The following is a 15,052-nucleotide window of genomic DNA, read 5'->3' on the forward strand; positions in this document are numbered from 1 at the left end:
AGCAGAGCAACAAGGAGAGACCAAGTACCATCTTCCGTGTAAGAAATAGCTAAGAAAGCTACAACTCTTGAGTCTAGAAAGAGAAAATATTTAAGACTGAATGGCAAGGGTGGGTCTCTCCAAAAAACAGCAACCAAAAAGCATCGGATTAAGCTAGAAGGGAGTCAGGTTCAAAACAAGGAGAAAGAGGTGGGTCCTCACGAGATTCAGCTGCAAGAACTTCTGGTTGTGGGATGCTGTGACTTATTCAAGGGGCACCAGGCAAATTCACAGAATCTACCAAGAGCTACTTAGTACACAGAAATCATCTGCAGCTCTCCGACAGCCTGAGCCACAGGTGGATGAGGACTGGGAGAAAACCGCGAAGCAGCATCCTGTGTAGTTGCCCTGTTCACAGCCTTCCCCACACATCTGCTTTCAGCTCCCGCTGAGGATGGCGTATTGAGTTAAACAGCCTGACCCCTACAGCCAGCCTCACATTTTCTTCTTTGTGGGAAAGCACATGCTTTTACGGGTGAGGGCGGAATTGACAGAATCACAGAAAACAGAGCTGGAAAAATTCTTGAGAGGTCATCTAATCAACTTGCCTGTCTCTTGGCAGAATTGGTTGCGCTTGATCTTTTGTGGCAGATGTCTCACCTGTTTTTCAAAGCTTTCAAAAGCGAGCTATTCTGCTGCGAAGTTGGCCTCCTCTGAGAAAAACCTCTTTGGAATATAACCCACGCTGCAAAGTTAATCCCTTTATTTCTTCATCATTGCAGGCATGGAAAGAGATGGCCCCGAGGAGGCAAGACAGCCGGTGAAAGGCCTGGAAGGCCTGTCCTGTGAGGGGGGCTGAGGGCACCCGGGTTGTCTTGTCTGGAGAAGAGGAGGCTGAGAGGTGGCCCTGTGGCTCTCTGCAGCATCCTGAGGAGGGGACGCGCAGAGGGCAGTGCCGGTCCCTGCTCCTGCTCACGGATGGCAGGGCACAGGGAACGGCACAAAGCTGGGCCAGGGGACGGTCAGACCGGGCATCAGGGAAATGTCCCCACCAGGAGGTGGTCAAACACTGGCACGGTACAGAGAACAGTTTACTCCCTCCTTTTCTGCAGAAATGTCCTCCAGCCACCTTTTCACTCCTCACGCCACACACACAACTTGAATTCTCAACCACTCCTCACAGACTGTGCTTCCTACACCTCAGATCATCCCATCCCTCGCTTCAAGAAAGACACGGAAGGTTGAGAGAGAGTCCAGAAGTGTAATGCCCAAAGCAAGACACAGCATTCAAATCGAGCCTAAGCAAAGCTTTGACAAGCGAAAGGATTACAGCCTGTGCCTTGCAGGCTCCCTGTCGCGCGCCTCAAGGCGCTGCGACGCCGGCGATTCACATTCTGCTCAGAGCGCACCCAGGCTCTGCGGCGCCTTCTGCTGCAACTCTTATCCTCCCGCTTTCACCCAGCCCATGATTTATGTAGTGCTCATCGTTGTCAGTTTTTTTCTTTTTTTTTCTTTCTTTTTTTTTTTTTTCCCCCAAAAAAGAGAGATGACCTTTTTAGGAATTTCACAAAAACGACACTGATGCCAAGCAGTACAAATGTGCTTCTCTTAGTGACCTCACACACGGACCCTGCAGACTTCCCAGTACCATCAAACTGGGCTCTTAAACCACTGACTGTAAAATAAAGTATGAACTTGTGCTTATCAAAACAAACAAACAAACAAACAAAACCAACAAACCAAACCGAACAACAACAAAAAAATATCCCACCTTTTCCCTAAATTCTAACCTCATCTTCCGGCTACAGCCTTCTCTAGGCTTGGTATCATCCGCAAATTTAGAGATTTTATTTATTTATTTATTTATTTTCAATCTATCCTGTCCCCTGCTTTGCACAGTAGCACTCAGCAGAGTCTCACAGAGCTTAGTGGAGACCCTGGGTACAGTCCCAGTAGTTTTGCACACCCATGAGATCAGCTTTTTCTAGCACTTGAATTCATAGTTTGCATTTGAAGAAAAAAAAAAATTGGGACTGGCAACCAACCACCAAAACAAGATGTTATCAAGAAGATGCCATCTTCCTCTTTTGTTCTTTTTTTGCTTGATTTGTTGTTTTTTTGTTTGTTTGTTTTGTTTTGTTTTTTTTGGGGGGGGGATTACAAAAATATTGGTAAGTGAACAAAGCAAATAACATTCACAGATTGCCCACTAACACTTACTGTTGGCAATATTAACTTATTTAAATTTATATCCTAATAGCAATAAAAGTACCACAGCCTTACTATACAAGCAAATGCAATGTTATACTATATAACTAGAAGTGCTAGGACAGTGGAAGACTTGCTCTAACAAACAGAGACGTGTGAACTAATTCCTGTGAACAATTTATTCAGAGACACCAACTCCTGCTCTGCTAATGAATTCCAGAGGACGTTTATATTGCTGTGAATTTATCCTTTATTTAAAATTATTAATAAATTAGTTATATGACCATACTCAGTCTCCAGATTGCTTGCAAACCATTTTCCATCCCATCAAGATCTTATGTTCGTAAATCAGGTTACTCAGCTAATCCACATTTTCTTCAGTCCACAAACCTGCAGCGGTTTCAAGGTGGCTACTGCATTAAAGATTATGCAGATGAGCATCATGACACTTCTATCTTTCTCAGCTGCGTATTTCAGAAATCACGAGCTTGTTCACATGCACAGCTACAGAAAACCCTCATCGTGATTCCTGAATGCAAACTAAGTAAGGAAATTCTTAAGCAATTTTCACTTTCAAAAAGGAAAGATTAAATCTAACTGGATAAATCATTTCATAAATCCTTTGAGACAGTGGGTAAATACACTAAACATTGCATAATAAATAATTACCTGGGATACACAGGGTACAGGGTTCCAGTAAGTACACAATGCAAAGCTTCCTCATTTCACAGCCTTAAGCAAACAGAACAATGTTTCAACTCAAAATCAAACACTACGTCATCTTTTTTTTCTTTTTTTTTTTTTCCACTTTCTTACCATAGTGAAGGCTGCACTTAACCTAACCTCTTGGTTTAGATGTCTCTTGTCTACATAAAATTTTGGTTAAGCCTGCCAGACCTAGCACAGATACAATGTTTGGTCAGAAGTCCACACTTCAGGTAACACCACTGTTGTTACCACAAGTGTGCTGCCAACATAGCTCTGCCAAGCTGCAAGCAACAATTTCAGATGAAGTGCAACTCAAATCTATCCAGAACAGCATTTTGAGCCGTCTCTTACTGCTCGTTTCTGATATGTCAAATTCATCAAATTTTAAAATAAACTCAGAGAAGGAGAAGATACTAGGAAAATGGCACAAAAGGCATTTCTAAAGAACCTGTTTCTCTTTTTGTGTTACTAAGAATACAGAAATGGCTTTTTCAAAGCTTCTAACAGGAAGATTGCATTGAATGTTAGATATTTGATGTGCGCAGTAAAAAGGCCTTTAATATTACAAAAGTAGTCTCCTTAATCCAAGGTTCAAATGCCTATTTTAAAGGCATTCAGCATTATATTTAAACAAAGCTAGTGCAGTGCCTGCAGCTGCAAATTGCAGGGAACAAATGCAAATTACAAGAGTTCACACTGCAGGCTCTGAAAAGTCATCAAAGCCTCCAAGTACTTTTAAAGAATAACGTACAAAATGCCGCAAGACCTCACAAGCTACCCTGCAGGAATCCATCGCTTTTTACCTGATGGAGCGGTGAAGCTAAGAACTTCAATCCTTTCTTTATCCAGAACCTCTATAAAAATGCAAATAGCACCCAGCAGACATATGTGCAATTAAGAGAAAAAAAATAATAAAGTTTATGTTAAAAATTTTAATGAAACTTAACTATTTTTAAAGAGTTAGGAGCTTGGAAATCATAGCACAAATTGCATCTGGGCAGTGCCACTGAAGATGGATAAATTAACAGCAAAGTTGTCTGACACCATTGCCAGGAAATGTTAATGGTAAGAAGTAACTATCATCACCAGATGTTTCTCAACTGCCACAACTTCTTACAGTGAATTCAACTTTAAGTAATACCTACCGTCTAGCAAAAAGTTATCCCTATTTTGTAGATACAAAAACACATGCAGGAAGAGGTTATACATGAATTTTTACTACCTTCATTTTAATTCAACAGATTACGTACATTCACTAGCACCATTAAGAACCTTATTAATTTTATAAAGTGTAGTACACTTTATAAAATAAAATAATGTGAGATAAAAGGGTGAATGATAAAATAATGTGAGATAAACGGGTGAATGACTGAAGCCACAGAAGATTTCATTCAAAGGCCTCATTTTTCTAGTAGTAGAGAAGTAAGACCAGTCAGAACGTTGCAAGCCAAGCAACCAGGTGGGATATAAATTAAGAACTGAAGAAATATTGATTTCAAAGCTTGGAATAGAATAAAGAAACAGTTGTGGAAGCTGGCCTATTCCTTTTGATAGAGCAGAAGGGTACCAATGCAAGTGGCTCTCAGGCAGGCTGTGTTTTCCCCATGGCTTCTGCCTATGGATCTTCTCCATCAGGTGTCTCCACACCTCAGGTACACGCTACCAACGTTCATAACCACAGCTCAGGTCACTCCTTGCTGCCCTTGGGGCTGAGGGCAGCACTCTGTGTCCACAGCAAAGCCACCACATGGCAGTGACCTCCTGACAGTCCCCTGCAACTCTCCTCTCCGACACCAAACAGCCTGTTCAGGGGGCAGACAGCAGCTGCCAGGGGCCTCTCTCACTCCCCATTTATTTTTCTTGCCCCTCAAACACCCTCTACTTCTGGGCTGCCCCAACTCACATTGAAGATCCTTCTGCAGGTTTTCTGAAAGTTTTTTTCTCTCATCACTTTCTCCTTTCCATTAAAAAGAAGATAGTAAGTTGCCCAGTCCTGATGCACCACCATCCTTCATGTGCCTCAACAGCTTCACACAGGAGGTATTCCCTCTGTTAGTGGTGAATTTTCATCAAGTCAAAGGGTGTGGGGGAAAACAAAAAAAAAAAAACAAAAAAAAAAAAACAAAAAAAAAAAAAAAAAGGAAAAAAAAAAACACCTCCCAACCTTGGGATACAAGCCTGAAAGTTTCTTCCCTCATTCAGAAGACTCTGGAGTCCTCATGCATTTCTTCTCACTTGTTATTGAGAAACACAAAAGGAACCTTTCCAGTTCACTGAGACTATTACTAACAGGCAGGTGGGGACTGCTCACATCAAAGAGCATGCAGGGATATTGCTGAGCTGTATTTAATTTTCTTATTAGCAAGGCAGTAAATAAAAAAGATAGACCTTGCAGTACGAGCGCGGGAGATGGTGTTCACCTTGAGCCAGGTTCAAAACGAGCAGCAGGAAGAGCCTCGTTTCACTCAGCCAAGCCAGCGACTGCAATTTGCACTTCTTCAGGCGAGCACTGGTCTTCAGGACAACACAGCTACCCACTGATGCGTGCGATAGGAGCACAGCCAGGTACACATTGCACTTAATCACCAAAACAGCATCTCTTCATCTTCTGTGCGGCCAGGTATGGCAGGAACTCAGCCTCACAATTTCAGAGCCCTCCTGGTATCCCTAATTCCCTCCCTCATCCCCTGCGGACCCTCTCAATGCTGACGTTGCCGTTACTGCTATTTTCCAATGAGTTGTAGGCCTTCTGGGATTTCGCAGCGTTTGGATCCTTGTAACATTGCATTGTACTCAGTATTTCTGAAATACCCATGGGCCTTCTGATTTTGCTGTTAGTAAATCAATTGATAAAATGGGTACAGATAAGAAAATGCCTGGCTGTATACTATTTAAAAACGTTCACAGATGCAGCATGTTAATCCTCTGCATGATTCACATGCAACATCTGCTCCATGATGCTCAAGAGCATCAGAGATGTTCCTCTCCATAAAAGCACTCCTGTGATAAGGTATGCCCTCTTAAAAAGGGCATGCCTGGGAGCTGAGCATGGCAAGAGATGGGACCCAGCCATTGGAATGGAAACAGGCTGACCAAGACGAGACCAACACTTTGAGCAGACAGCAGAGCAGGTTTGGCTTTGTCAGGGGATACAGCTCCTGGGCAATTCCCAGTGCCTCTGCTAACTTCAAACCCAGGTCACCATCTTGAGCACGTGATAGGTGTCTGTCACTTGGAGAGGGAAGAAATGCAAATGGCGTAGCACCTAAAGTGATCCCCAGCAATAATGGCAAATGCAGTGATATCTACCAGTCTGCCCTAAATGCTGCTGGCAGCCTGCATGCTCAGGAAGACAGCTATGGTTGGGAAGGAGAAGATGGGACTTGGATGTATTTGCAGAGCCTTGCTTACGCTCCTGGAAAGCAAATACTGTCCTGCTTTTCTGTTGTATACACAGGTGCCTGGAGCACAGCCTGGAAGACCGGGCCTTTGTCCTCAACTCTCTTGCTAGCCACCTTCAGAGCTTTTGTTTTACACAGCGTGGCCTGGCACCCCTACTGTGACCAAGCTCAGTCCTCATTACGGCACCGTCTAAAAACGTGACCTAATTTTTATGCTTGAGTGTCAACTTCTTGGACCTCTGCCTCTCCACAAGGAATGTATTGGGTCACAATCTCACACAGCTGCAGCTAAAAGACGAATGGTCAGGCATTGCGTAGAGGTAGCTAAAAAAAACATGGTAATGCATTGACCAGTATGTTGAATGCAGGTGCATGCAAGCATGAAGAGGCTAAAAACAATTTTATCAGCTATCAAGTATCTTGAGAGCTGTCTGCAACCCCGCTATTGCCACCAACCAGTTTTCTGGGGTAGGGTACTGAATAGCACAGAGTAGGGGAGCTGTCTAAGCACTTGGGGACACAGTCCGAAGCTCTGCAAATCTATTCTGATACGTCACTCCAGTGCAAAGTCACTGCAGGTTCCAAAGGCAAGGAAAAATTGCTGGACTGAGTCACCAGCCACGTCAGAGCAGGGTGTTGCGCTGCGTGCCTACCTACCTGAAAGCAGACAAATTTGTAACAGGATGAATTACCCCAAAAGACATCCACTGTCAGCTATCTGTAGAGTCATAAGCTGAAAAATTTAATGGGAACCATAATTACCTGCAACTTGTCTGTAATCATTATACAGTTAACGTGTGGACAGCAACACGGATCACTTATCAGGAGGCTCCTTGGAGCTCATGATCCTCAGCTGAAGGGAACAATTAAAGCCAGCTGCCTGTTTTATCGCGGTGACTGATGTAAAAAGCTGACACATCCTCACGACTCAGTAACCCTCCTCTCTTTCTAAAAGCGTTATGTGCAACTTTGACTCGTTCGGGGTAGACTTGTGACAGAAACCACCTGCAAACACAGCACCGTTACCCTAATGCTCACGAGCTAACTCCCCCACCCCCCAAACACAGCACTCAGGTCCAACACAGCCTTTTATTTTTATATTTTTTTATTCAATTCCCCGAGCGGCTGCAGCGCTCCACAGCCCCTGACGGGACCGTTGGGGCGCCACAGCAGTCCCGCCCCTCCCCCACCAACCACCTCCAGCCGGGGGGGCGCGCAGCCACTGCGCATGCGCGGAGCGGCCGCGGGGCCCTGCCGAGGGGGAGGGGCCCGGTCCCGCCACCTCCCGGCGCCGCCGCACGAGGAGGGCGATGGCGAGCCTGCTCCCTGCGGCAGCCTCCTCTCCCGCCGGCGCCCCGGCGCGGAGCAAGAAGCGCCCGGCGAGCCCGGGCACCGGCAGCGGCCCGGCCAAGAAAAAGAAAGTGGCGGCGGCGGCAGGCGGCTCGCAGGTAATGGGGGTGGCGCGGCAGCGCGCATGCGCGGCGACGGCCCTCCCGTCCCGTCTTCCTCCCGCCGCCCGCCGCGCATGCGCAGGAGGGGCCAGCGGCGAGCGCGCTCGGCGACCGTTGGGGCCGTTGGGGGTGGGGCGGGGCGAGAGGCGGGCTCTCCTCAGGCAGGGGCGGTGCCGTGGGGTGGTGCTTGAAGTCACCTCACGGCCGTGCCGCGTTTACCTTACTGTACTTGCCGCCAGTAGCTTTGTGTTTAAGCGAAGTTATGCCCTGCTTGAGTCTTCTATATGTGTCTACGTGTGCAAAGCTCAGATTTACATAATGATGTTATTAACTGGAGGGCAGAACCCTCACGTAGGAGCAACTAACACTCAAAGGAGCATAGCTGGTTCCCTAGTGCTGTCCTGTGCTGCTCAAATAAAATCTTACATTGTATTCTTCTCTCCATAGAGATAAGCGGACATAAATGTGACATAAGGATGTAACGTCAGATGCCCCATCCCTAGAGGTGTTCAAGGCCAGGCTGGATGGGGCTTTGGACAACCTGGTCTGGTGGGAGGTGTCCCTGCCTATGGCAGGGGGTTGGAGTTGGATGTTGTTTAATGTCCCTTCCAACCCAAGCCATTCTATAATATTCTAAGGGCCTGATTTTGGGGGAGCAGCGTCAGGAGGAGAATTACTAACACGTGTTTCTTCTCACCTCCTACCCGTTGTAGCAGCACCGTGTGACACCACCGCATGGCTCCACAGGCCCCATCCCCAGTCAAGAATACCTCCCCTTAGACCATAAGGCAACATCTCGCCTTCCATATCTGTGCCCAGGAAGAGGCCCAGGGTCAATGTGCCCTACCGTGTCTGCATAACATCTGTATAAGCTTCAGAAGTAGCGTGTCTGGATTTCTTTTAGAAGGATTTCAGTAGCTAAGTGGTCAAAAAAAAAAGTTGGAAAAATGGTAGCCATTTTATTTTTTTGTCCAAGAAATGATTTTTCTTGGTAATATTTCATGACCTGTAGTAGTAGCATAGCCGCAAAGTATGTGCTACTGCCTGTTAGGTTGCTTATTTTCACATGAGCCATCAGGTCAGAGGAATGCATTTTTCAGCAGATCTTTTCTCCAGACAATTGAAAGCCATCGTGCACATGCCAGGGCACGGACAGAAACCATTCCTCGCTCCAAATGATGCTCTTGTAACTCTTGTTTTCACCCTGTGGCATTTACATAGTTTATTTTCCTTTTCTGGTGGGCTTATCCCTAGGAGAGGCAGCACAAACCACAGTGATTTATGTAGCTAACAAACTGCACTGCAACCGTGAAAAAAATTAACTGCCTAGCATGATCACGTTTGACAACTTTTCAAGGTCTGTTAGAGATATGAGTCTGGAGCTTCAGCTTGGAGAGCGCTGCTCTGCCTGTGTGTGCATGCATATATAAAATCCTTTATACTTAAAAAACTTCCCCAAACACGTCAGCCTCTAAAACTGTTTCCTGAAGCTCACATCAAACTTCAGTCTATGGACAGCTTCCAGTATTATGAGACAACCCACAATTTCTTACCCAAACTGGGTTTTGATAGTGTGATTAACAGTTTTTGCAATTCTTCTCACAAGTGATTTCAGTGCAGAAAGGAGTAATTTCTCAACTTTACATTCAAGTCAGCGTACACATCCACTGACTTCAGTAGTGCAGATCAGTCCCATAAGGAAAAGAAAAAAAACCTGAGGCTCAGAAAGTGCGTAACCTCAGGAATGGGACAAGAAACAGCTTGTTGATCTTCCAGTGTTGCTGACTGGCTCTGGAGCGAGCCAGTTTAAACAGAAACAAAATGGGGGCTTTGCAGTTTTTGAGTTAGAAACAGTGATCACTGGGCACATTCTTCTGCAGTACCTCTTCTAGTCTGTACTCTCCAGAAGTATTGTGTAGTCCTCAGTTAATTCCCGAGTACTTTTCCTGGGTCTGGAAACCCGTGGCAGAGCGTAGCGTTCAGCGATCCTGGCCTGCTGAGCTCTTCAGCACAGAGCCGGTCAACAAGCACTCAGTGCTCTGTCCTCTAACTCACCCACTCCTCAGGTGACTCAGCCAGACAGGGACTGGGCCATCAATGAATTTTTAATACTTTTTTTTTCTGAATAGATTACCTACCCAGTACTCAGTCATTGTGGAATTTTAATTAATTAATTAATTTCTAACACCAAACAAGTAACATTCTTCATCCAGCCATCTTATACTTACACACCCTTAGAGCACGTCACTGTCAGCACAGGTTTGGAGGTAGCACTTGTTATTCTTCTGACTGTTCAGTTTCCTAATTAACTTCTTTGATATCCTTAACAGCTTTTTACAGCCTATTTTCAGCCTTTCAGAAGACAAATATATGATGCTGTAGCTCAGCACAGAATGGTTTCTATTTTAAATAAACTGACATTGTGAAACAGATGGAGAAATAGCGAATTATTTCCTCGGTTAATTAGCAAATTACAGGTAAGAGGACCCCTACCAAGAGGTTTCTAACTACTTGCAGGGTCAACTTAGGATCTGGGGACTTTCCTAATGTACTGTGAAATACCTAGTATGCTTTTGGCCATTACATTAACTGCTAACTTTTGCTGAGACCCTTGTGCTTGGCCTACTTCAAAGTATGTTCACATTGTGCCAGCTTTGAGTTTCCCCACGTCTGTGGTTCCATCACTGTGAAACTCAACAAAAAGGGTTGTTGTTGTTTTGGTTTTTGTAACTTCCGCAAGTCATGTGAGCTTGTTTCTCTTCTGTGTGCTTCATGTCATGAGTAGCTATCGCAGTGCTCACGCTGAAAGATGTGCTGGTAGGGTAAGACCGTAGATATCAAAGAATCACCAAAAATGTGCTTATTTTTCAATACAACTGTTTTGCCTGAGGATAGCAACTAGACTGAGTACCTGTGTGTGTTAAAAACAAGAAGAACGCACAAGTATCACGCAGCATACAGGGTTTTTTTTAGCCCAATTTTGATTATGTTTCTCCAACACATGGTCTAGCATATGAATTGCTACTTTCTCCAAGATACACTCCAGAGGCATTAACAAAAAACATTCTTCATAGTTTGTATGACTTACTGACCCAAAGGTATTGAGTCATGTTTGCTTTGGAAGAACATTGCACATAGGGCTTGTCAGTCATGTCTGCAGAAGGAGACACATGGTTTTTGGATACAATGCCTGTATTTACCAAACACAAAATTAAAAGTGAGTTTACAGGAAGGCACGGCTGCAGATTGATTACATCACTTTTATTAGCCTTACACAGTTATTCCTCCCGTGCAGTCGTGCCACTGGAAACTACCGCAGTCTTTGCTGCAGCAAGGGATTTTTAATGTTGAGAATTGTTATGTTGAATGTTAACCTCCGTGTGTCAAAACCAGCGCTGCTTAGTGGCTTACATAGCACCGTTCAGTTAGATTCTTTGCCCAACGATTTCCAATAGCTGCTGTGCTGGTTCAGCTCCACTGCTGGCAGAGGTAATGGAAGCTCTTGGGCAGACTTGTCTCCAGGTCCCTTCTCTTTTTAATTACAAACGCTTAACCTGGGGTAGAATGAGTGTCTTCGATACTGATCTAAAACTGCCAGTAGTTCCTCCACCTTAATATTCACACGATTACTTTCACAGATGATTAGAGCAACAGGAAGTGTTCAAAGGAGTGTATTCAATATTAAGATGTAACTGATGAAACAAAACACTTGCACATGACAGCTAACAAGCTTAAAAGGCAAAATTTGCAGTGAGGTAAGAGAAGGATTTGGGAAAAAAGTCTGTGATTTTGTCAGAGGACAAAGAGAAAATGTGCTAAATATTATGGTGAAAGCATATTTGCTTACCTTATTTGCAGAACAACTTCATACATGAGTGATGAAGTATACAGAAAATGCCTCACTTTGAGAATGACATCACGGTTTGTCTTACATTTTGAACAGATGTAAACTGCTTTGTAAACTACAGAAATACACAGAGAATGCTTTTGCTTCCTCTCTTCATCCTTGTAGCAACAGCAGGTTTTGGTACAGTTTAGGAAATGAAGATTGAACTTCCTCCTCTGCAAGATTTCAGTAGTATTTAGGAGTTACTCACATTATTAAATGCATTGATTTTATCACTGACTGAACGTTGCAGCACTGCTACTGGAAACCGTTTTACGTAACCAGTGCTCATATGGGTATTTCACACTTCTTTCTGAGTTTCCCACTTTATGCTCAAAAAGAGAAACCATACAACAATATTAGAAGATACAAAAGTCAAAACGGCTTAGAGATGTTACTCTCTCAAATAAGCTCCTCTCATGCACAGCACAAATATGAAAGGAGCGACTCCAAGATGCACCTAGAAGTCCATTTTTGTATTTTAAATGTAACTGAATGATGCCGTTTTGCACTGTGATCTGGAGGGTTCTGACAGACAACTGTCTGCTCACCGAGACCTCAGTTGTACATGTTAACATGGCTACTGTTATGTATTCAGAAACTGTCCGCTAAAAGCAGAGAGCTTACCCGAGGACATAAATAGCGTGGAATTGACTCCAAACCATACATACATTTAATCAGTTCTCCTGTTCTGCTGTTTTACCAAGTCTATCACTGTAAGTAGGAAACCATCAAATCAATTTAAAAATAACTTTGTTTTAAAAAGTCCATTTGATCTGGCTCTAATTTCCTGAAAAATGAGGTTAGGCAGGATGAGTTTAACTACAGAATCAGTGAGTATGACTGCAGCTACTGAACAGAACTGCTGCCTTCACCATGTTCTGGGACAAGTACCTCCGCTGGTATGGCACAGTATAATAACGACTTTCTGATCTGAAAGGAAAAATTAACTGCTTATGAATTCAGACCTTGTTTACAGGCTTAATCGGTGTAACAATAAACTTGCTCTAATTATTGTAATACTACTCCACGTAAGACTTTCTGTAACAGAAAGGCATAATTATCCTCTGTAGCTGGAAATTAAAAATAAATAAATAAATAAAATAATGTGTTTCTCACCAATCTACTTGCCTGGAAAGAGACAGCAGGACCCTGATACAGCACAATAATAGGGAGGAGTAAGAACAATTATATTTGTCAGTTTATTAGAAAGCTATCATGTCATTATGCTCTAGACTAGACTCTTTCTCATTTTTGTAAACACCTCTCAGCCCTTAAGGTTATGACAATAACTGAAAATACATGAAATTAACCAATGAAACAGTCCCAATATGAAGCTAGTGCTTGCTTCAAAGAGTACCTTTAAAATCCCCCCGGTTCCCCGGGGATGTTAACTCAAACCTGATTAAATAGAACTAAATGGATAAAAAATATTTAAATTGGATGAAGTGTAGCTGTCCTGATACAGAGCAGTCACTTGCTAGCTCCTGATAAGAACTGCTGAGGTGGCCTGTTCCAAGTTCAGCCACGTGCGCGCTTGTTCACATCCCTACCCAAGAGCCGTGGCTCTTACAAAATGAGCTCAGCCAGCTTGAAACAAATGGCCTTGTCTTTACAAGAGTGTTGGCAGTAGCAGGCAAAGTGTGCTAGCCCCATCGCTGACGGGTATCATGCTCACTGCAACATCACACTGCACATCACCAGACCACACAGCACTAAAAATCCCCCGGACGTGCAGTTCTCTGCGTGAAGCACTGAAAGGGCTACCGCTTAGATCTAGCCCTTTTAGACACGCGAGTCCACAAAGATACTGTCTGCGATAAAGCAGACGGTGAACAGCTGAAACGTGAAGCATCTCTTCTAAGAGGTCTTTTGTCCTCTTCCAAAAAAGAGCTTATTTTCAGGCAGTCCGCTAATGAGAGCCGGGATTATCCCGAGGTACAGGTTTCTGTCAGTTGCGCATTTGAAGTCAAATCTGTTAAAGAAGCAGAATACCTCCAGTCCCCGACAGGGAAAAGCAATAATTAAAAACAATTAGCAGATTTTGCAGGGAAATGTGGCAAAAGGTACAATGCGTGTGTTTTAGGTTTAGCTTTTTTTAAACAAGAGGGAGTTGCTTTTATACAGCAATCTGGATTAAAAGGGAGGCTGTCAAAACTGAGAGCTAAGCATTGACTTTGCTTGACGTTTATCAAATGCTGAAGGCTTTAGATGATCTGTAATCACAAAAGTATGTGCATTTCCAAACCGGTCTATGCCAGTCCCAGAGAACTACCAACCCCCCAGCCAAATGTGATTAGATTCGAGATTGAGAGTAAACACAGATGTGTTATGTTGTAAAAATGCAAAAGCATATGTGTATTGACTTTTACTGTGGGCGTCAGTATGCTGGTGTCATGCTATTTACCCTTCTCTCTCGCCTGACCCTAGCAAGGGAATTTTAATTTTTGCTCTAGGTGGGTGATAATGGAGAGTCTTACTGTGATTGTACTCAATTCCAGGATTCCTAATAAGTATACAAGAAGGTTAAAAGAGATAATAAATATGGTTCATTGCTTCTATCACAAGGAGATAAAATTGGATGGATTATTTTCTTATGAAAGAGGAAGAACAATCTAAAACACTTTATGCATGTACTTTAGCATGACATTTCGTCTGAGAGGTAGCGCTCCTAAAAAGCAATCTAAGAATTCGCTTAGCTCATTAAAAAGTTCAGGTTAACAAAAGAAAACTTGGAATAACTTAACAAGATATTGCAGATTTGAATAGCTGTCAAACTATTTTTCACATTTTTGTAAAGTGTAGTGCTCATGTTAGATAATATTTCAGTTCAGCAGCAGTTACGTAAATGTATTAATTTTGGTTTAGAAAGGCTGATGGAGATATTACTTTGGTAGCCTGGCACTGTTTTGAACACATTTTTCAAGCTTTCCAAGAAAACAGAATAGAGTCGTCAGCTGTCTATTTAGGGCCGTAGAAAGCCAAAAAAGTTGTGACACTGCATTGCGAAACGTGCCTGGCTCTCACGGCAGAATTCATATCCATCTCCAGCACGTCTTGTCTCCCTGAAAACCCACCTGCAATTTTGGGAGGCAGAACTAACCACCCTGCCCAGTCTATCTCCATCTCTTCTACCCACCTCCACAGCCCGCAGCGGTGTGCTTCTGCCGCCTTTATCATGCCAGCACCGGTACCTGCCAGGCCTCCCCAGCTCTGGAGCAGGTCACAGGTCAAAAGTCTACCCCACCAAACCTTCCTCCCTCCCAGAAAACCGCTCTGTGTCCTGCTGCGTTGGTGAACTGGGCTGATCCACAGGGTCTGACGGGTGCTGATGGGGAAGAAACTGGCCCAGCTGGCAAAGAAAACTACTTTTGCACTACAAGTGAGCTGCTTCCTAAGCTTAGAGATTGTTAGCTGCA

The 15,052-nt window shown here is 43.9% G+C and overlaps 1 protein-coding gene across 1 annotated transcript in view; it reads left to right on the forward strand.

Annotated features, from left to right (window-relative positions):
* The first annotated feature begins 7,389 nt into the window (after positions 1-7,389).
* INO80C (INO80 complex subunit C) overlaps positions 7,390-15,052 on the forward strand; it is a 31,542-nt gene continuing 23,879 nt past the window's right edge. The window contains exon 1 of the mRNA XM_080581082.1: positions 7,390-7,744. Coding sequence (XP_080437208.1) covers positions 7,607-7,744 — 138 coding nt within the window. The 5' untranslated portion in view covers positions 7,390-7,606. The remainder of the gene's footprint in view (positions 7,745-15,052) is intronic.

Source organism: Anser brachyrhynchus (genome assembly GCF_964034855.1).
Source record: "Anser brachyrhynchus genome assembly, chromosome: 2".
In the NCBI taxonomy this organism is placed as follows: domain Eukaryota; kingdom Metazoa; phylum Chordata; class Aves; order Anseriformes; family Anatidae; genus Anser; species Anser brachyrhynchus.